Source organism: Cervus canadensis, chromosome 32 (assembly GCF_019320065.1).
Source record: "Cervus canadensis isolate Bull #8, Minnesota chromosome 32, ASM1932006v1, whole genome shotgun sequence".
Classification (NCBI taxonomy): Eukaryota; Metazoa; Chordata; class Mammalia; order Artiodactyla; family Cervidae; genus Cervus; species Cervus canadensis.
The window spans coordinates 28,872,711-28,895,975 of record NC_057417.1 but is presented as its reverse complement, the minus strand read 5'-3'; the positions used below and the strand labels follow the sequence as shown (position 1 = coordinate 28,895,975).

At 48.9% G+C, this 23,265-nt stretch overlaps 1 protein-coding gene across 3 annotated transcripts in view; it reads left to right on the top strand.

The window, feature by feature from the left end:
- COL26A1 (collagen type XXVI alpha 1 chain) overlaps positions 1–23,265 on the top strand; it is a 165,371-nt gene that overhangs the window by 49,139 nt on the left and 92,967 nt on the right. For 2 of the 3 annotated variants that reach the window (XM_043456417.1, XM_043456418.1), the window contains exon 3: positions 20,297–20,400. In XM_043456417.1, coding sequence (XP_043312352.1) covers positions 20,297–20,400 — 104 coding nt within the window. The remainder of the gene's footprint in view (positions 1–20,296; positions 20,401–23,265) is intronic. The other variant, XM_043456419.1, reaches the window with a different exon arrangement.

Below are 23,265 nucleotides of genomic sequence, written 5' to 3'. Positions count from 1 at the left end.
GTCGGAGCTGAGTCAGGGACTCACAGCAAAGAAGCAGTAACAGCTGGTGGTCATGATGGGAGGATCGCAGAGGCTCCGGGCCCCTGCATGGGGCTGGGTGATGACAGAAGGGACCTCTGCGCTGTCACACAGCTGAGGAGTTGGGGCTTAGCTGGTCCTTCCATAGATTTTGCAGCGTCTAGTCCAGGAGCCTTTGGTTAAATAGATTTATCTCCCCTACCCTTCCTGCCAAGACAACTGGCTGAGGCATTTCTTTCTCTTTGATGGGAGCACTTTGAGCAGTGAAGACCCAAAGCAGGAGGCTGGAGGCGGAAAGAAGGGTGAGCTGAGTGGAGCCCTCCACCTATCACTTTGTGCCTGGGAGTGTCCTGCTGGCTCAGAGCTCTGGGTTTTTTTCAGAGCAGCAGTCTCGCCATGTTCTCTTGCACCTGTGGAGCCGTAGGAGATGGACAGGCCTGAAGGGGGGGCCTGCCTGCACCCCTCCGCCACCCTGAGAGCAGAGTGCCTGGGGCAGATGGCCTTTCCACTCAGGTCAAGGGGACCCTTCAGGGAGGCCACTCTGGCCCTGCAGCCATGCCCATCCTCATGGAGTACAGAGTCCATGAGGCCAGGGGGACGTGTCCACGGAGCCCACGGCCTCTCCTAGACCATTCTCTGGGCACCTGGCTAAATAGCCTTGACTGGCTTCCAGGCCTGCACTGGCCTCTCCCTTGAATCTGGAGGACAGTGCCTATGCAAGCCTTAAGGGGGGTGCTGAAGGATGGCTCTTTGTGGGAATGAGAAGCATGGTTGGCACATGAATGGAACTGGTGCATGCGGGCTGGCCCACACACCCTGCGTGGGATGGACTGAGGGTAGGAAGAGAAGGGAAGGGCGTTGGGGTTTGGCTTGATTCTTCTGTAAAAATGATGCGTCGTATGAAGTTATTGGGGGGATTTGGTGTTGGGGTGACAGCACGTCCAGGCCAGTCTTGCTGGTGGTATGCCCTTGGTACGTTGGCTCCGACGCCCAGAGAAGAGGTGTAAATATCCAGTGACTCATGAGCTGATGCGGAGCTGTTTTGCTGCCGAGTGCTTGGGGCACCTGCACTAGCCCCTCCTGCCGCCCAGCCGGCTCCGTGTGAAGTCTGGGCTGGGGCCACGGCAGGGAGGAGGGGTCTCCGCACGTCTGCAGAATGAGATTTGGGGATCAGCGGGGCCGTAATCCTTGGTGGGGCCTCTCTTTGCTGAGCACTATGAAGTCATCACATTATTTCATTACACCCTGATGACATTTTTATGACAAAACTGCGCAGGTGGGGGAAGGGAGGGTGTGGTTGTGAAAACATGAGTGTAACCGAATCTGGGCACAGTGAGGCTGATTTGGAATGCACCGGGGGACTGGCCTGTGTCCCCAGTCCCTCCCTGTGCCCCCACCCTCTCCCCCAGGAGCCCCGCGTAGGCCTCTTTCTCTGTGTTTGTTCATGCACTCAAGGGTCTCAGCAAATGTTTATAAAGGAACTTACTTTGTGCCAGGGGACAGGGGTGGAATATGATGGTGAATAAGACTAAATCCTCTCTCTGATGGAGTTGGAAAAAGTGAAAGCGAAAGTCGCTCAGTCATATCCGACTTTTTGCGACCCCACGGACTGTAGCTGCCAGGCTCCTCTGTCCGTGGGATTCTCCCAGCAAGAATACTGGAGTGGGTTGCTATGCCCTTCTCCAGGGGATCTTCCCAACCCAGGGATCAAACCTGGGTCTCCTGCATTGCAGGCAGGTTCTTTACTGTCTGACCACCAGGGAAGTCCCCCAGTGGAGTTTATATTCACCTAAATATGAAAACAAGAAAAAAATATACCCTCCTAATGAGTTCAGGAAATTTAAAAAGGGTATCATGACTGATTAAGACTCAGGAACTTTAGAGGACGTGGGAGAGATTCTTTGAAGAGATGACGTGGATGCTGAGTCATGAATGGGGAGAAAGAGCCTCCGTGTGAAGATGGGGTGGAAACAGTTGGTGCAAAGGCCCTAAGGCAGCAAGGTCCTGGATGAAGGACCTTGAGAGAGAAAGGTCCGTGTCCAGAAGCAGAGCAGGTGAGGACAGTACAGAGGCAGAGACTGATCTCAGCAAGGGTCAGCGTGGAATTTATTGTAAGAGAGTGTTGGGAAGCCACTGAAGGTTTTATTTTTAACACATTTATTATTGATTTATTTGGCTGGGTCTGGTCTTAGTTGTGGCCTGCAGGATCTGTGTTGTGTTGTGCAGGCTCTTTCATTGCAGCGCCTGGACTCTGTAGTTGCGGTGCTTGGGCTCACAAGGCACTGTTGCCGTGAGCTTAGACGCTCCGCAGCATGTGGGATCTTAGTTCCCTGACCTGGGATCGAACCTGCATCCCATGCATTGGAAGGTGGATTCTTCACTACTGAACTACCAGGGAAGTCCCCATTGAAAGTTTAGGTAGTGATGATAAATGACTTGCTTTAGAATTTTCTTTTACATTAAACTTTATTTCAAGGTCATTGTAAATTCACATTGTGTTAAGATACACATAATATAAAGTTTGCCATCTTAACCATTTTAAGTGTACAAATCAGAAGTATTTGTACACAGTATCTATACTGTGTAACAGGATCTATACTGTCGTGTCAAGATCCCACACGCTGTGCTCAGTACAAAAAAAAAAAAAAGGACTTCTTCCTTTTTATAGCTGAGTAGTATTTTGTAATATGGATGTGCCGCAGTTAGTTTAACCATTTGTCTGTTAATTTAAAAAACAACTGGGTCATTTCCAGTTTGGGTCTGTAATGAATAAAGCTGCTATAAACATTTGTGTACATTCAAGTTTTTGTGTGAACATCGGTGTTTACTTCTCTGGGTAGATGCCCAGGAGTGTAATTGTTGGGTCATGTGGTACTTGCATGCTTAGTTTTTAAAGAAACTGCCAGACCGTTTCCAGAGTGACTGTACCATTTTACATTCCCATCAGCAATGTCTGAGTGATCCAGTTTCGTGTATCCTGGCCAGCATTTGGTGTTGTCACTACATTTTATTTTAGCCATTCTGTGTAGTCTGTTTCACTGTGGTTTTAATTTGCATTTCCCTAGGGGCTAATAATGTTGAACATCTTTTCATGTGCTTGTTTGCCATCTGTGTATCTTCTTAAATTAACTGTCTCTTCATGTCACTTGCCCACTTTCTAGTTGGATTTTTTTCTTTACTGTAGAGGTTTGAGGTGTCTTTATATATTCTAGGTGCTAACACAGTGTCAGGTATATGGTTTGCAAATATCTTCTCCCTCTCTGTGGCTTGCCTTTTCATCCTCTTATGACAGTCTTTTGCAGAGCAAAAGTTTTTAATTTCAACGAAGTCCAGTGGATCAGTTTTTCATTTTATGGACTGTGCTTTTGGTGTCAAGTCTAAGAAGATTTTCTCCTATGTTTTTTTCTAGAAATTTTATAGTTTTTTACTTGGCACAGGAGTCTGTGGTCCAGGTTAGATTGATTTTTGCACAACGTGTGTAATTTAGGGCAAGGTTCATTTTACTGGTCTATGGGATGTCCCAGCTATTTTGGTACCATTTGTTGAAAACATCCTTCCTTCATCAAGTTGCTTTTGTATGTTTGTCAAAAATCATTTGGGCACAGTCAAGTCCGGCTCTTTCTAGGTTCTATTTTCTATTCTATTGATATGTGTGTCTATAGTTCTGCCAATATCACACAGTCTCGATTTCTGTAGCTGTGTAAGACTTGGAATCAGGTTGACTGATTTCTTCCACTTTCTTCTTCTCTCTCTTTTTAAATTTTTTTTTGGGGGTTGGGGGCTGGGCCATGTGGAATCTTAGTTCCCCAACCAGGGATGGAACCTGTGCCCCTTGCATTGGAAGCTTGGAGTCTTAACCACTGGATAGCAGGGAAGTCCCTGTTCTTCTCTTTTGAAACTGTTTTAGCTACTGTAGTTCCTATGTCTTTTCATATAAACTTTAGATTAATTTTGTCTCTATCTACCAAAAATCTTGATGAAATTTTAATAGAAATTGCGTTAAACCTGTATGTCCAAGTGAGGAAAATTGATATCTTTACTATGTTGACTGTTCCAATCCAGAAATATGGATTTCATTTATTTAGATAATTTTTGATTTCTTTCATCTTTCTTCATTGATTTCTTGGATTTCTTATAGGTTTTTGGCATATAAATTTTCTTCTTTTTTTTGGAATGCTTGTAAATAGGGTTTTTTAAAAAATACATTTGGTAAAATTGAGTTTAAAATTTTGATATCCATGTGTTCACGGATAGTACATAGAAACACAATTACTCTTCTGGGATCCTATAACCTTGCTGAACCCATGCATTGGTTCTGGGAGTTTGGGTATAGATTCCTGGAGATTTTCTACAAAGACAATCATGTCATCTGTAAATAGAAACACTCCTGTTTATTCCTTTCTAACCTGTATGTCTGTTATTTCCTTTTCTTGCTCTTTCACTGGCGAGAACTTCCAGAACTTATAAATAAGAGTGGAGAGAATGCTTTGTTCCCAATTATAGAGGGAAAGCATTTCACCTTCAACTGTAATATTAACTGTAAAATTTTTGTATCATCCATGTTCTTTATCAGATTGAGGAAGTTCTCTCTATTACTGTTTTTATCAGAGTTTTTATCATGGGCACTGAATTTGGTCAAAAAAAATTTTCTTTTGCATTGATTGACATGGTCATGGGATGTCTTTAGCTGGTGAATATGGTGATTACATTGAGTGGTTTTGGGATATTGAACTAACATCACATCCCTGGAATAAACTCCAGTTGGCTGTGATGTATAATTTTTTAAAATGTAATACAAATTCTGTTTGCTAATATTTTGCTAAGGATTTTTGTGTCTATATTCATGATGGATATTGGTCTGCAGGCTTCTGGTTTTGTACTGTCTTTGTCTGACGTTGGTATCAAGGTCTCATATAAGTTGGGAAGTGCTCCCTCCTCTTTTATTTTCTGGAAGAGATTATGTACAATTGCTATTAATTCTTCTGAAACATTTGGAAGAAGTCTCCAGTGAACATCTGGGCCTGGAGATTTCTTTATGGGGAGTTTTTCAGCTACAAATTCAATTTCCTTAATAGTTATGGGGCTATTCAAATGATCTATTTCATATTGAGTCAGTTGGGGGTAATTTGTGTTTTTTGATGAACTGGTCCCTTTTTTCTAAGTTGTTAAATTGATGTGTGTCATGCTCTTCTCTGTGTCATTCCTGATATTAATCATTTGTGTCTTCTTTCCTTTTTTCTTTGTCAGTCTTGCTAGAGGTTTGTCATTTTTGTGAACTTTACAGAAAACCGGCTTTTTGGTTTCATTGATTTTTCTCTATCGTTTTTCTCTTTTCCATTTGATTCCTGCTCTTCTGTATACTTTGTCTTTCCTTGTGCTTGCTGTTAAGTCGCTCAGTTGTGTCTAGCTCTTTGCGACCCCGTGAACTGCAACACACCAGGCTTCCCTGTCCTTCTGTCTCCCAGAGTTTGTTCAAACTCATATCCACTGAGTCAGTGATGCCATCCAACCATCTCATCCTCTGCTGTCCCCTTCTCCTTTTGTCTTCGATCTTTTCCAGCGTCAGGGTCTTTTTCAGTGAGTCGGCTCTTCGCTTCAGGTGGCCAAAGTATTGGAGCTTCAGCTTCAGCATCAGTCCTTCCAATGAATATTCAGGGTTGATCTCCCTTAGGATTGACTGGTTTGGTCCCCTTGCTGTCCAAGAAACTCTCAAGAGTCTTCTCCAGCACCACAATTCAAAAGCATCAGTTATTCATTGATGCATTCAGCCTTCTTTATGGTCCAAGTCTCACATCCATACATGACTATGGGAAAAACCACCATAGCTTTAACTATATGGACCTTTGTTGGCAAAGTGATGTTTCTGCTTTTTTGTAGGCTGTCTAGGTTTGTCATAGCTTTCCTTCTAAGAAGCAAGCATCTTTTAATTTCACATCCGAGTGACTTTGGACCCCAGGAAAATACAGTCGGTCACTATTTCCTTTCCTTGTGCTTGCTTTGGGTTTATAGTTTCTCTGCTTTTTGGAGGTCCCTGAGATGGGCTGATTTAGGTTCTGAAATGATCGCTGGCTGCTGAGGGAAAAATGGACACAGGCTCAAGATGAGAGTGGGTGAGAGCTGGGGAAGTGAAGAGAAGTGGGTGGATTCAGGGGGTGCTCTGGAAGCTGAGATGACCAGAGTGTCTGATCACTTATGGGTGGGAGCAACTAGGGATAACCCTAAATTTTTGGTGTGAGAGGCTTGCTGGTTGGGCATGCCATTCACTGAACTGGGGACACTGACCAGAGATCATCCCCAGGAGGTAGAAACTAACAGCTCTACTTGGGCCAAGTGAGGTCTGAGATGCCTGTGGGGGATCCATGGGGAGCAGGGTATCAGGTAAGTGGTTGAGTAAGGAAGTTTGGAGTCCCAGGAAGACTCTGGAGCCATATTGAATTTCAGGGATTCTCATATGCCATTGGTAGGAAGAAATGCATTATACTATGACCCCTAAGAATGTTTCAAATTAAGCCATAGCACACTATCAACTGTTGCATGAATTTCAGTATCAGAGGTGTTAAAATGTAACAGTATGGGCGAACTTCCCTGGCAGCTCAATGGTAAAGAATCCGCCTGCCAATGGAGGAGCCGCAGAACACGTGGGTTCGATTGCTGGGTCAGGAAGATCCCCTGGAGGCGGGCATGGCAACCCACTCCAGTTTTCTTGCCTGGAGAATCCCATGGACAGAAGGGCCTGGCAGGCTACAGTCCATGGGGTTGCAAAGAGTTGGTTGGACACGACTGAGGCGACTTAGCATGCATGTGCAATGGCATGTGCATGTGAACATGATATAATTGAGAATCACAAGCATTCTGATGGTATTTAAAGCTATGAGGCTGGAGGTGAACTTAGGGATGAATAGATGGAGAAGGGGTGGTGATCCCAGAAGAGTCTGGGAGGTAGGGCTAAGGATATGAGAAGCAGCAGCCAGGTCAGAAGGGAAATCAGAAAACCCGGCGTCCTGGGAGGAGAGTTTTGGGAGGGAGAGTAGGAGTCTCTCAGTGCTTCTGGGTGGCCGATGGGATGAGGGCCAAGGAGTGACCATTGGGTTTGGCAACATGAAGTCACTGGGGACCGTGGCAAGGGCAGTTTTGGGGAGTGGTAAGGATGGATGCTGAGATGGCATGGGTGGAGGAGGAAAATGAGAGGTGAGGGAATGAAGACTGGAGAACAGAACACTCTTTCCAGAAGTTTTGCTGTGAGGGAAGCAAGAAATGGGGCATGGATGCTGGAGGCGGAGCACGAGGCCCAGGCAGGTGTATGTTTGGTTTTTAAGACAGGAGACACAGGAGCATGTTTGTAAACTGCCAGCAATGAGTGGGGAGAGCGGGGAGGCGGCTGGTGAAGATGGGCAGACAGCCACAGGAGTAAAAGTGCTGAGGAGCCCGGGGCGGGGGGTGGGTGGCAGTGGGGGAGGTGGGGAAATGAGAGAGTGGGGGGGTTGGGGTTTGGACCCCAGAAGGGAGTGGGGGCGCCTTGTCAGAGCAGCACTAGGCGAGAAGGCCAGGGCAGGGGGCACCCATCCCCCGAGCAGGTCCAAGCACGTGACCAAGCCAGGCGGTCTGATTTCAGGGCTGACTTTCCCAGCCACCCACGAATGCATCACTGTGGCAGGACCACAGTGTCCTCATCCCAGAGCCTGGGCACATGAAGGTGCTCAGCAAATATTCAGTAAAGAAACGAATCCATCCTCTTAAATGAAGGAAAAAAATTGTATTACAACTGTGTCCGGTGGATTTTCCCATTCTATGATTTTTCTATGTAGGATTTTTGTAATGTGTGTGTGTTGGGGGGGGGTGGCACCCGAAACTAATGTTCACAGACAAACGTGAGGCCTGGAGGACTGAGCCTGGGGCCCAGTCTGTCCACGCTAGTGTGGAGCCGGGTCCTGTGATGCCTGCTTTGGCTTCGTGACCCGCAGGCCTGACTCAGGTTTCTCTGATCCTGTGTTTGGTCTGTTCAGCTGTTTGGGTATGAGTGAGCACTTAAGTGCCAGGCACTAGTGTGCAAAAAGATCAGGACCCCTCCCTCTCAGAGATGGGGGTGGGGCGGGGGCGTGAGGGCCATGTCCATCCAAGACTCACAGACAATGGGGGGAAGGCTGTCTCTGCTGTGAGCCCTGGTTCTGGGGCTTCCCTGGGGGACACTTGAGCTGAGATCTGGGGAAGCAGGATGGGGAGAGGGAACAGCAGGACCGAAGACCCTGGAGGCGGGCAGCCTCCTCCCTCGTGGCCTTTCCTTCTGGCTTGTAATGAGGGGGCTGGACCTGGACCCTTGCCCACGGAGGGCCCTCAGAACCAGTCCAGAGGACGAGGGGTGCTGCCAGCTCCCCGTGCCTCAGTTTCCCTACCTGGGAAATGGGGATAAACGGCCCCATCTTGCTCCCGGGTGGGAATCACAGCCCTGGCCTGCAGCCGGATGTCGGGGTGTTGTCAGCCACCGCCCTCCCGCCCTCCAGAGTCCCTGGTCAGAGGCTGGACGGGGTGGTCGCAGGGCCAGACAGATTCGGAAGGAGGAGCCCCGGGGCTGTGGGGGTTAAGTTTTCCTCGGCCTGCCCTCAACTCTCTGCCTGGCCCCTCCGAGCTCTTTGATGGCATTAGAGCCAACCTCTTCCAGATGTGCTGAGCCGAGGGGTTTGCCGGAACTTCTGCCTCCTTCATTCCTCTCGGCCAGACGGCCCCCTGCCAGCCAGCCTCCCACCTCGGGCTGGGCTGCCTGCAGCCCACAAGGCCACAGGAAGTCCTGGACCTAGCGCTTTCTTAGAACACGGCCTTCTTCCCTGCCCCTCCTCAGCCGGCCTGGGCGGGTCTAGAAGCTTGGATGTGTCCACCTCCCCCGCCTGGGCGACCCCCACCATCTCCCCGTCCCCCACCAGTGGACTCTGGCCCCAGGCTCAAGTGCGAGGGACGAGGGATGACCTGGGGGGGGGGACACTGCCCTCTGGGCCTGCTGTTCCTCCCGTCTGCACTTGGGAACGCCTGGCGGGGACTGTGGCGGGGCCAGCGCCGGGAGGACCCTGCCTCCTGCGGAAGAACTGCGGTGGGACCGCCCCTGCCCCGCCCCCTCCCCGCCGGCCCCGCTGCTATTAATCAAGAGATTAATAATCTCCTGCCTCCCTTTCTGAAACCCCCACTCCCGTTTCCTGTTGAGTCTCCAGTCTGTCTCGGTACCTCCCAGTCTGGTCCTCCTCGTGGTGGTCCCCGGTGAGGAAGCGGGGTCGGGGCAGGAGCTGCGGTGCCCAGTGAGGGAGGGGGCGCCTGCCTCCCCCAGATGAGGTCATTGGTAGAGTCATTCCCAGCGGACCCTGTCCAGGACGATGGCCCTGTCGTCGCACCCACTCAAGGACCTCACGGTGCTGTAGGGACATTGCCTTTGGAGGCCAGAGAGCCATGACCTTGGCTTGCACACCTCCAGTGATGGGCATCTCATCCCTCTCTGGAGCTCTTCCTTCATATTCCCTCTCGTGTGATCTTGGGCACCCAGGGCCACCTTTGGGGACACACAGGACTCATCTGCCCCCTATCCAGGACAGTCTTTGAGTGGCTGCTGAAGGACTGTGGCCAGGTGTCTCCAAGGACCTCATGACTGCTCTGCTCACTGAGTGGGTCCCGGGGGGCTGCAGAGGGCAAGGCCCTCCTCCAATTCCTGGGAGAGAACATGGGGTCCCTTCAGGAGATCAGGTTTGGTCCAGCCTCTGCCACTTTATAACCTGGAATCTGACCCCGTGCTCCTCTTTGGCCTCAGTTTCCTCTCTGTCACCTGCAGTCATTCATCCCTGCCGGCCCCACCCTCTTTCTTGGCCATCAGCCTCCTGGCTCGCCCCCCCACCTCCCATCTCTTCTGTCCCATCCGGCTGCCTTGCCAACGCAGGTGGGGTCTCTCTTGATAGCAGATCTGATCACGATGTTCCTCTGAGCCACAGTGTCTGGGTGGCTTCCCCACAGTCTGGAAGGGTGGTCTCCCTGTGGGTACACAAGACTCTCTTGTCGAGGGGTGGAAAAACCACATCAAACCTCCTGTTTATTTTTTAATCTACAAAATAAGAGAGAAATTAAGCTTTACTGATTTTTTTTATGTATGCAAAGATGGTAAATAATACGTGTTTATGTACATGTATAAATTAATATGATCTCATGCAGGCTCAGAAATATTTTCCTGATCAGCATCCTTGGATGCCTGGAGAGCATGGCCAGTCTCCAGGGACACAGTCCAGACTCCTTGCCTGCACTCCAGGCTTTCACAGCCGCCCCGAGTGCTGTCTGCCTGTCAAAGCCTTCTGCCCCCGAACGTCATCCAAATCTCCTAGTTCTGCTGATGCTGGCTGCCTCCTCACCTTGTCAGCTCAGCAGGCCTCCCTCCAGTCTCCCCTCACGTGGGCAGTCTGTTCTGGGCCCTCCTGGTGGGTGGAAGTGGCCATGCCCTGTTCCCCATCCCTGCACCCATCAGTTTCCACGAATGTCACCCTGGGCTCCTCCCGGGGGCTACCCTGTCTTGGTTAACACTGAAGTTCCCAGCCTGGGACTCCATCTGGTGCAAATTATTCATGGATTGTTTCATTCATTCCACCAATTTTTACTGAGCACATATGATATGCCAAACCCTGAACTAGGCCTGGGGGTTAGTGGAGGAGACTGATGTCAGACAAGTGATCGCCCAGGTAGGTGTATACTTATAAGGGTGATAAGAGTTTAGGAGAGAAGTCAGGGCTCTATAAAGGTTCTATGACGTGAAAGTCAAAGGGGTTCAGCCTGTGGTGGAGTGTGCGGAACTGAGGGGTGGACTGATCAAGGAGGGCTTCTCAGGAGGCAACACTGGGGGCTGCATTGGTGTTAGTGGGTGTCTTGGGCAGAAGGAACAGTGGATGCTGAGCCCTGATGTGGGAAAGAGCCCTGTGGGTTCAGAAATTCAAAAGCCAGTGACTGCTGGAGTTCCTGGGGAGGGGAGAGGGTGGGGAGGTGGTGGATGTGGGCATGAGCAAGGGCGGGCAGCCAGGAAGCACAGTGGCCGGATCTTAGAAGTCTATGTGGTCATACTAAGGATTTGGTTTTTGTCCTGAGATTGAAGGGAAGCTGGGAAGGGTTCATGGAGGAGACCTGTGCTTTGAAAACATCACTGGAGCCAGCTGCTGAGTGGAAGGTGGAATACCAGGGGTGGGGGTGGAAACTGGGGCACCAGTCAGGGCCCATTGCTGCTATCTGGGAGGGTGTTGATGGAGGCTGGGCCAGGGCAGGGTGAGGGAGTGCAGTGGGAAGGTAGGATCTACTTGGTGGAACTAATCTCCCTGGACTTGTTGATAGGAGGGGCCAGAGAAGGGTAGGGTCAAGGTTTCCATGGATATCTGTTGAGTGAATAACCACCCCCTGGAAAATGTATGTCCTTGAATGTGCCGAGTGGCAGTGAAGGAACTCCCAGGATGTGCCCTATGAAGGGAGTGAAAATAGAGAGACCAGAAGTCCCTAGAATTAGTCTGTCTTGGGAAAAAACAGCAACAGCAACTACCAGGGTCAGTGAGACATAGATGGGAGACTCCACATCATATTTGGAGAGTCTCAGGGTAGCAAGAGATCTGTATGCCGCTGCATCTTAGCCCAGACTTCACAGGGGGCTCAGAGAGGCAAGGACAGACTTCATAGGGGGCTCAGAGAGGCAAGACTTGCTCAATCAGTGGCTCACAGATGGGCAGGGATATATTGGGATCAAGTGTTGGTGAGGATGTTTTAAACCATCCAGTCTACTATATTTTAATATGGCAGCCTGAGCAGAGGAGTACAAATACCTAGGGGTAAATTTAACAAAAGATGGTACTCTGCTGAGAAAAATTAAAGAAGACTTATATTAATGGAAACTTATGCTGTGTTTGGGCTTCTCTTGTGACTCAGATGAAGAATCCATCTGCAATGCAGGAGACCTGGGTTCGATCCCTGGGTTGGGAAGATCCCCTGGAGGAGGACATGGCAACCCACTCCAGTGTTCTTGCCTGGAGAATCCCCATGGACAGAGGAGCCTGGCGGGCTAGAGTCTATGGGGTTGCAAAGAGTCAAACATGACTGATCGACTAAGCACAGCACAGCATGTGCTATATTTATAGATAAGAAGACTGGAATTATTAAGATGTCAATTCCCTACAAATTGATCTATAGATTCCATATAATCGTATCAACATTATAGTGGGTTTTTTTTTTTTTTTTGCAGAAATTGATAAGACAATTTAAAAAGGCAATGGGAATATAAAGGACCTAGGTGCCAAGACAACCTTGAAGGAGAACAAGATTGGAGGATTTACATGACCATATTTCAAGACTTATTAGTAAGCTACATTAATTTAGACAATGTGGTTTTGGTGCAAGAATGGACAAACGGATCAATGGAACAGAACAGAGTCAAGAAATAGACTCACATTTAAACACTCGTTTGATTTTTTTCAACAAGGCACTGCTGCTGCTGCTGCTAAGTCACTTCAGCCGTGTCTGACTCTGTGCGACCCCATAGACGGCAGCCCACCAGGCTCCCCCATCCCTGGGATTCTCCAGGCAAGAACACTGGAGTGGGTTGCCATTTCCTTCTCCAGTGCATGAAAGTGAAAAGTGAAAGTTTAGTCTCTCAGTCGTGTCCGACTCTTTGCGACCCCATGGACTGCAGCCTACCAGGCTCCTCCGTCCATGAGATTTTCCAGGCAAGAGTACTGGAGTGGGGTGCCATTGCCTTCTCCACAACAAGGCACTAAGATAATTTAATTTTAGTGGGAAAATTTGGGCAAAAAGAAGGTCTTTTCAACAACTGGTGCTGTAGCAAGTGGACATTCAAATGGAAAATGATGAACTTTGACTCCTGCCCAGCAGATAGTAAAAATTTTAAAATGATAATTGAACTTGATAAAAATTTACAACTGATCAGTAAAGATATACTTTAAGAAAATGAAAAGGCAAACCACGGGTTGGGGAAAAAACATTCAGAATACATACATTTGAAAAAGGTCTCTCTTGTATATCTTACAAACCGATAAAAAAGACCCAAAACCCAATTTAAAAGTGGGCAAAAGACCTGAGCAGACACTTCACAAAAGGAGATATCTAAATGGCAAACATGAAAAACGGGTTCAACTGTGGTTAAAACTATAATGAAAGAGTTCTGCATACGCCTTAGAATGACTGAAATGAAAATGACTGACAACATCAAATGTTAGCAAGGTTATGGAGAAACTGGAACTCATATACTATTGCTGGGCATATGAACCTTGTTCATTCAAATAGGTTTGGGACATGTGTTTGTAGCATCTACTAAAGTTAAACATATATCCGTCCTATGGCCCATCAATTCTATTTCTAAGTACATACCTTAGCGAAGTGGAAATTTGTCCACAAAGACTTGTATAAAAACACTCATAGCATGTTTATTCACCAACAGTGAGACTGGAAATAACCCCAAGTCCATGAACAGGAGAACAGATACACTGGTATGTTTATATAATGAAGTATTTTTTAGGAATAAAAAGAAACAAAAGAGTGCTACCCTTAACAATATAGACGAACCTCACAGACATGATGGTTGAGAGAAAGAATGCAGACAAACGAGTGCATGCTGTATGATTCCATTCATATGAAATTCTACAACCGGCAAAGCTAATCTCTAGTGAGAAGTCAGAATGGTTATGCCTGGGGGCTAGAGAATCAACTTGGAAGGGGTTCAAAAGGACTTTGGAGCAATAGAAATGTTGGGGTATACATAGGTTCAGAGTTCATTGAGCTAAACACTAGATTTATCTACAGATCCTCCTTGACTTACAATGGGGTTACATCACCATAAACCCATTGCAAGTTGAAAATACCTTAAGTCAAAAATGCATTAGATGCACCTAACCTATTGAACATTGTAGCTTTGCCTAGTCTACCTGAAACATGCTGAGGACACTTCCATTAGCCTACAGTTGGGCAAACTCACCTAACACAAAGCCTGTTTTATAATGAAATGTTGGCCATCTCATGTAATTTATTACACGAGGGTGAGAAGGTGAAAAGTGAGAAGCAGCATGGGAGGGTACTCACCGTTAGCCTACCCCGCTGAAGGCACATTGAAGAATGATTGCAGTGCTGAACTAAGGTTAATCGCCGGATGATGGGGAAGCTACAGAGACAGGGTCGTCCATTCCTCTCTTCGGATGAGGCTCAAGAATAGCTTGGGAGAAGGCACCAGGTCATCAACAGTTGATGGCTCAGCAGGTGGAGTGTTCTTGGGGAAGATACCAAGTTTTGACTATACAGCGAGTTTCTTCTCTCCATTGTATATTTCTCTAGAGCAAGCAAGAACATCTTGTATCTGCCTGTCAGCTCTTGGGGACCTCCCGTAATTGACATGCATTTCTTCTAACATCCTTCCACCACTGCTGATGGCAGCAAACATCTCTGCCAGTTTCTTTGCTGTGAACTTTCCTGGTGCCCCGGGCATAACTTCTTCCTCTGCCTCAACTTCTCTCCCTCTTTCTTTCTCCAGTTCAAACAGCTCCTCATTGGAGAGTTCTTCACCCTCGGTACCAACAACGAATATCCTCTTCTTCAAATGTCCAATTCTAGGTGTTTCCCAAGCACTCATATCTCAGGACTGTTTCATCCACAAGAGAATTCTTGGTTAAAACTTTTGAACGTGTTCACATATGTCTTTAAAACTCTCTGCAAAATGCAGTTCACTGTTCACTCACTGCTGTGTGACTTCTTCCCATGGACAGTAATGGATGGTCTGGGTAGCATTTTTATGTTAAAACCTTTCCAAAACTCTCAGAGCGTTCGACCAGTTCCCGTTGCTTCAAGGGCCTGCACAGACATTTGGTGTCAAGAGTATGGTTTGGACGTGGCTGTGGCGCCTTGGTCCTTGGGTGCAATGAGTGCACTTGTGTTCAGTGGCAGCTACACAACCTTGACATCAGGATGCCTGTCCTGATAGGCTGTGGATGCCCCGGAGCCTCGTCTGAGATCAGCCGAATCTTGAATGGGATGTTGTTTTGCCTCCAGTATTCTCTTGCCTGAGGGATAAAACACTTAAAGAAGCCAGGCTTCAAACAATGTTAATGTCATCCAGGCTTTCTTGTTACGGCCATAACAAACGGGAAGTGAGTACCTGGCTCACATACTTGAATGTTCTGGAGTTCTCCCACTGGTGGATTAGGAAAAACTTTCATTTGAGCCCTGTAACATATCCACCCCCAAAGCAGCCTTCCTCACGGTCTCTGAAAGCCTTGAATCCTGGCATTGTCCTGGACTCCTGATGAATGTATGTTCGCTCCGGCACACACTTCCAGAACAAGCTCATTTCATCGACATTCAATATTTGTTCTGGCAAATATTTCTCATCCACAATTATCCTCTGCAGCTCTTCTTTAAAAGCTTTGGCACCTTCAGTATTGGCACTTGCTGCCTCACTGCTGACTTTCACATTATGAAAATTATGATCCCTTTTGAAGCATTGGAACCAGCCATGACTTGGTATAAACATGTGTGTTACTTATAGGATCATGGGCATGCTTTTTTAGTGTATTGAAAGACGTCTTGCCTTAGCCTGGATTGTCAGTTTGCTAAGTGGTATGAGCTTCTGAACCTGGTCTTCCATCCACATGGCAAGATATTTTTGTTTCTTTCCTTTTTAAATATTCATTTGTTTATTTGGCTGCACCAGGTCTTAGTTGCATCATGCAGGATCTTTGATCTTTGTTGCGGCATGAGGGAACTAGTTGCCTGATTAGGGATGGAACCCCCTTCTTTGGGAGCTTGGAGTCTTAGCCACACTGGACCACCAGGGAAGTCCCTGTAAATTATATTTTAATTTAAAAAAAAGAAAACTAATCCATTGCAATGTGAGGAGTGAACTCAGTGCTTTCTTCCCTGGCACTTACCATCCTGTGTGTGTTAGTGGTTCAGTTGTATCTGACTCTTTGCGACCCCATGGACTGTAGCCTGCCAGGCTCTTCTGCCTGTGGAATTCTCCAGGCGAGAATACTGGAGCGAGTTGCCATTTCCTTCTCCAGGGGATCTTCCCGGATCCCCTGAATTGCAGGCAGATTCTTTACCATCTGAAACACCAGGGAAGCACCGTGCATAGGCACGTATTCACACCTATGATCCAGAAGTTGTGCCGCCAGCTCTAGCCCCGTGAGAGCTCTTGCAGCCTCCTTTATTCTTGTAATTCCAGTGCTTGGTATACAGCGGGCACCCTGCATGAAAAGCCAAGCTCTGTACAGGGTGTGGGGGTGCTGGTAAGGGAGCCCATCCACTCTGGCCAGGACTGGGGGTGCTTCACAGGGAGGAGGATGTTGGCATCACGCCCTGAAGGCTCTTGGGGGCTTTTCTCTGCCGAGTACAGGAGGAAGGGCCAGTAGGCAGAGGAACCTGCACGTGCAAAGGCCGGGAGGCAGGAAGAGCTGCTTGTTGTGTTGTGGTGGGAGGAGCCTTGCTGCTGGTTGTGCAGGGAGGGGAGGGGAGGACGCTAGGTGGGGCCTTACTCGCTGACCTGGAGAGTGTGGTCTTTGGTCTATGGGAGCCGCGGAAAGTTTTGAGAGAGGTCAGCCACAAAACAGAATCATTTTAGAAAGATCAATGGATCTGTGGACTGGACCCCAGTGGAAGGGCTGGGAGTTCTTCATGGATGTAGGAGGGCAAAGTGGTGGGAATAAGCCCATGGACACTTGCACCTGCCCTGGCCATTCAGGGGAGGGCGGAGGGTCTGAGCCCTGGCCTGCTGGGCTGGTGAAGCAGCGCCACCTACTGGCGGACCCTGCTCCTGGACTTCACAGCCACCCAGATGCTTCTGGTCCCACAGGGGACAGACCAGCCCATGGCCCTCGCTCGGAAAGAGGGGCAGAACAAGACCTTCTCTGGGGACTGAGCTCGCTCTCTGGTTCAGGGGCCACGTCTCAGTACCTTGGCCAGATGCAGAGAGGAACAGGGTGCCCTGGTACTGCATGCACACAAGTTAGTATTCCTAGGTTCTGCCAGTTCTGCCTGGGTTTGGAATCTAGTTCCACCACCTTCTCGCAGTGTGACCCTGATAGAGTTACTGAAGCTCTCAGTAAATTAGGAATGGTGGTAGCATCCCCCTGTTAGGGTTGTTATATGTCAGAACCGTGCCTGCCACATGGCAAGTACTCAAAGCTCTCATTGTATCTGCTATCGCTTTGTCACCATCACCACTCAAGGCAGAGTGAAGAGCCCTTTGGAGGGCGCCTGGCCTGGAGGCCGAGGGGCAGCCAATGGCACAAGGGGCCTGGGGGCAGCCATGGCAGCTGGGGAAGGGCTGGCCCCTGGGGCTAAATAGCTCAGACCCTCTCCTGGCCACAGTGGGGATGGCCAAAGGGTGCGGGCCAGGAGGAATGAGGTCAGGTCTGTATTTTGCAAACCTAGCGTCTACACACCCCTTTCTGCTCTCACACTTGCCCTTCCACCGAGCCTCACGCCCAGCATCCTGGTCCTCAGCGTGCAAACCAGGAAACAGGCTCAGGGAGGTTCAGGAACATGAGCAACTCCATTGTGAATTAGGGTCAGGACCCTGAATTCTCAGCTGGTGTCCCCACCGCCCGGGGCTCCATCTACTCCATGGTGCTGTGGTTATGGGAGGGGTTCCGTCGCTTTCCCGGCCCCTCTTAGCCAGAGCAACAACCTGCCTTTAAGAATTGATTTTAGAACTGAGATTGGGATTGGCATGCAGGCGTGTGTGCCAAGCCACTTCAGTTGTGCCCGACTCTTTGAGACCCCATGGACTGTAGTTCACCAGGCTCCTCTGTCCGTGGGATTCTCCAGGCAAGAATACTGGAGTGGATTGCCATGCCCTCCTCTGGGGGGATTGGCATATATACACTATTAATGTGTAAAATAGATAACTAATGAGAACCGAGGGACTTCCCTGGCAGTTCAGTGGTTAAGACTCTGCACTTTCAATTCGGGGGACATGGTCAGGGAACTAAGATCCGGTATGCCATGCAGTGTGGCCAAAAAAAAAAAAAGGGAGAACCAATTGTGTAGCCCAGGGAACTCTACTCAATGTTCTGTCATGACCTAAATGGGAAGGAAATCCAAGGAAGAGGGGATGTATGTTTACATATATATGGATCAGTGTGGCTGATTTCACTTTGCTATATAGCAGAAACTAACACAACTTTGTAAAGCAACTGTGGTGGTCAGTTTAGTAGCTCAGTTGTGTCCAACTCTTGTGACCCCATGGACTGTATGTAGCCGGCCAGGCTCCTCTGTCCATGGGATTCTCCAGGCAAGAATACTGGAGTGGGTTGCCATTTCCTTCTCCAAGGGATCTTCCAGACCCAGGAATCAAACCCAGGTTTCCTGCATTGCAGGCAGATTCTTTACCTACTGAGTTATGAGGGAAGTCCCAGAGCAACTATATACTCCAATTTTTAAAAAAATGACATTTTAAATAGATATTAAAGCATCTTCCTTTTCCCAGCTGGGCCTGTTTCTGGCTGGGAGAGCTGCAGCAAGAAGCAGCTGTGAGCGTGTGAGTGTGTATGTGTGTGTGTGTGAGCATGTGAGTGAACGCGTGGGTGAGAAATGGTGTATGTTTCTTATCAGTTCAGTTCAGTCGTTCAGTCGTGTCTGACTGTTTGCGACCCCATGGACTGCAGCACGCTAGGCCTCCCTGTCCATCACCGACTCCCAGAGTCTGCTCAGACTCATGTCCGTTGAGTCAGTGATGCCATGTTGCTTATGCAGACAGTCTATTTGGACTCCTTGGACCCAGGCTCACCTACCCCGCTGTGTCTCATCAGGTCCCTTGCTGTGAGGGGTGGTGACAATGACTGGTCCTCTGCCCTCCCACCCCCCACCCCAGTGGCCTGTGCCAGCTGCTTCCTGAGATCTTCCTGCCATGGATCTGAGAGTCCCCAAGGCCTGGGTTTGCCCCTGGGCACCGCTCCCTGCAGACTCCCATCCCCTCACTTTGAAGGTTCTAGCCCTTGGCTGTGCTGCGCCCTGCCAACCCTTCCTCCTCCCCCATCCCCAGCTTAGAGCTCCAGGGGGAAGCGGCTTTGCTGGAATGTTTACGAAACACAAGGGAGAGGATTTTTTTTTTTTTTTTTTTAAAGAAAAATTAGTGTAACAGGATTTTTCAGATTTAGCATACTATTTCTGAAATTCAAAACATGACTTATGTGTTTTCCTGTCAACAGTGCGCCTAAAAACATCACGCCTGCTGCTCTCAATTAATTCATAATTTTCCCATTCATGATTAAGTTGCTTGGTGTCAGCAGACGCAAGTTCTGTGAAGTCATGCAGTTTTGCTTTCAAGAGGAAGCTGTGCAGACTTGATCAAGCAGTGATGGAAATTGAATAATAAAGCTGGATTTTTGCCCCTTGTGAAAATCAATCATATGTATGTTTTCCTTTTTTAAACTATAGTTGATTTCCAGTGTGTAAATTACAATATGTTAGTTTCAGGTATATAGCAAAGTGATTCAGTTTTATCTGTATGTGTGTGTGCTCAGCCATGTCTGACTCTGCGATCCCATTGTAGTCTGCCAGGCTTCTTTTTCCATAGGATTTCCCAGGCAGGAATGCTGGAGTGGATTGCCATTTCCTGCTCTGTGGGATCTTCCCAACCCAGGGATTGAACCCCCGTCTCCTGTGTCTCCTGCATTGGCAGGTGAAGTCTTTACCGCTGTGCCACTTGGGAAGCCCGTACATACATTCTTTTTCAGATTCTTTTCCCTTAGAAGTTATTACAAAATATTGAGTGTAGTTCCCTGTGCTATAAAGTAGCTCCTTGTTGGTTATCTATTTTATTTGTAGTAGTGTGTATCTGTTAATCCTAAACTCCTAATTTATCCCTCCATCCCCTTTGTGTGTGTGTATGTGTATTAGTTGCTTTGTTATGTCCAACTCTTTGTGACCCCATGGACTGTAACCCACCAGGTTCCTCTGTCCATAGGGTTCTCTGAGCAAGAATATTGGCGTGGATTGCCAGATCCTTCTCCAGGCAATCTTCCTGTCCCAGGGATCGAAGCTGGGTCTCCCACATTTCAGGCAGATTTCTTACCATCTGAGCCAACCGTAAATTTAGTTTCTATGCGTGTGGGTCTGTTTCTGTTTTATAAATAAGTTCATTTCTTTTAGATTCCATATAAAAGCGATATCATATGATATTTGTGTTTCTGTATCTGGATGGGCTGGGTGGTCTCTGCAGGAGTGGGGTCTGTGGTGGGCGGAGGGGGGTCCTCACACTGTCCTGATGCTGCCCTTGTGTTAGTTACAGGACTCTGATCAGACCCACGTACAGAGTGTCCTACCGCACGGTGACGGCGCTGGAATGGAGGTGCTGCCCTGGCTTTACCGGGAGCAACTGTGATGAAGGTGAGTCTCTGGGGAAAATTTGGGTTTGGAGAAAATAAAATTGATAAAAATTCTGGGATGCCAGAAGACTTTGACTACATGGACTAAAATGATCGATGTTGATGAAGGAGCTATATGCTTGTGAATATGTAAATTTTTATATTATCCAGCTAAATGTACTGAATTGTCATTTACCTGTAACTGTGTTTATCATTTTATTAATTTTAAATAAGGGGGTTGGGGGATGGCTGCTGGCCAGGCTGGTCCTCAGAGTCTCTGGATGCTCCTCTCCCGCCTGCCCTCCTCTGGGGAGGAGTTCCTCTCTTTTTCACATTCTTTCTTTCTCCCAAGCTTCTCTGAACTAAACGCTCGGGACCGGCCAGCTGGGGTGAGCCTGACACCCTTCCCCGGGAGGCACCGAGGTGGGGTCTGTGTGTGCACTGCTCCGGCCAGGCCTGGAGGAGAATTGTAAGCCCCAGCCTGGGGAGGAAATTCAATGCACAGCCTATTTCTTCTGCTCTGGCTCCGACTCACGCAGCAGCTGGGGCAGGCAGGGCTGGGTATGTGCTCTGAGTAAAGGCAGATGAGCGCGTGTGAGCCGTGAAGCCGCACCTGTTGTAGAAGAAGGCAGATGGACCTGGTAGGTGGAAGGAGCAGGAGGGCCTCACCCCACTGACCCCTCTGCCCGGCCGGTGCTCAGAGGAGGGCAGGGCCCAGGGCCAGGTGTCCCTTCCGAGCCCCGGGCCCTGGGCTCAGTCTGGCTCTGGAGCCCGAAGGGGCCGGACAGCAGTGCTCAGGCGGGAATCAAAGCGGGTGACAGAGCCCACTGCCACGCCGCTCATGTCCAGCGAAGGTTGGGTCCAGCCTGATGAGCAGGTTTGCAGCTCACCCAGTTCTCCAGAAGAGCTGGGCTGTCCCCCCGCTCAGGGGTCGGTTTTGTATTTGGAAACAGTAGCTGTCCTCAACCTTGACTTTCTGACATGATCCTCCCTTGTCTTTTTTCTTATTCCCTGACTTACTGATTTTAGTTTTGTGTGTATGCACTGTCACTCCAGTCGTGTCTGGCTCTTTGTGACCCCATGGACTGTAGCCCGCCAGGCTCCTCTGTCCCTGGGGATTCTCCAGGCAAGAATACTGGAGTGGAAGCCCATGCCCTTCTCCAGGGGATCTTCCTGGCCCAGGGATTGAACCCGAGTCTCTTGCATCTCTTTCATTGTAGGTGGATTCTTTACCCACTGAACCACCAGGAAGCCTGATTTTAGTTACATGTATGTTAAAATACTATTTGTTGTTGTTTAGTCACTAAGTTGTGTCCGACTCTTTGTGACCCCATGGACTGTAGCTTGCCAAGTTCCTCTGTCTCTTGTACTGTCAAGCGGGTTCTTTACCACCAAGCTACCTGGGAAGCCCAGGTTAGATCCTACAGAATAATAAAAACAAAACCCTTGGGCTTTTCCTCTCTACTGAGAAATCGTTTACGTCTCTACAGTTTTGTACAAGTTAACATCCAACTTCCCAGAACCTGAGCTATAACCTGTGGTAAATGGCAAGGAAACAAAGTGACCTTCTCCCAGGATGACCCGTGGCCCTGAAATGGGCTCCATGACATTGAAAGGTTGGGCCATCACCTTTTGGGCCCACGCGCATGTTTTGGGTAATTCTTGCAGACTGCACAGAGGAAGCACAACATTTGGCAAGCGGCAGCAGGCCAGGGGTGTTTGAGGGTCGAGCTTTGTTCTCAGGGAGGTTCTGCCCACCAGGACAGCAGTAGGTTCAAGCAGGGCCAGGGGCCCCCCCTTCCTGGGAGAGGAGATGGGGTGACTCTGACCTGGGCAAATGCCCCCAGAGGCGCCTGCCCTTGAGAGCGCGTGGCACCTCCCCTCCGGAAGAAAGATCATCCCTGGTCAACCGCACCGATGTGGGTTATCAGCGCGCTCACCAGAAACATCTGGGTGTCCTGAGCTAATTAGTAAGAGGTGCTGGCACCTTGCAAGACACTCTCAGCCTCAGAGCCTCTGCCAGAGCTCTGGAAGGATCTTCCAGACTTGCCTATCTCGATGAGGACATGTGTGCGTCTTAGGACTTGGGATGAGGCTTGCCTTTTTCAGGGAGACTTGGGGTTGAGCAGTTCCTATCCATCTGTGAGTGTGAGGGTCCTGGGAACGCTATGGGCTTGAGGGGTTCCTGGGAGCAGGAGGCCCCCGGCTGAGGTTGGGACTGGCTCCTGGAAGCCCTGGTAACGACTTTACATTCCCAAGGAGGAACCCATAATGACCGAAGGCAAAGCCAGGGCGGTGTCTGTGACGTCAGACACATTCCTGAGATGGTTATGGAGGGGCCTGGACCGTGACCTCCCCCTCGGCTCCCAGGCTGACCTCTCTGGAAAGCCCGCAGGTCAGAGAGGCCCTCCTCCGTGGTTTCGCTTTGCCTCAGATGAGATTCCCCAGGAGGAGCATCTTTTTTTCTGATGCGTCTGGCCTTCCTTCCAAGCTGTCGGGTCTCTGGTTTTACGACTTGGGCTGGGATTGCCTGGGGGTAGCTGGCTCCCGCCTCCCTGATGGCCTGTCTCTGGACCTGTTTCCCTCTCCTCGGTCTCCGCTTCTATTTCCTCCCTGGATGCCCCAGGAGTGCTGGCCCGAGGCTTGAGAATGCTCTCCTTCATAGACGTGTCTCCTACATCGCAGGAGAATTCTTTACCGACTGAACCACCAGGGAAGCCTCATGTCTATATACCGTCGATCCTAATTATTTAAAAATATGTATTTTTATTTAATTATTTGCCTGTGCCGGATCTTAGTTTCAGCATGTGGGATCTTTAGTTGCAGCATGCAAACTCTCACTTGTGGCATGTGGGATCTAGTTCCCTTGCCAAGAATTGAACCCAGG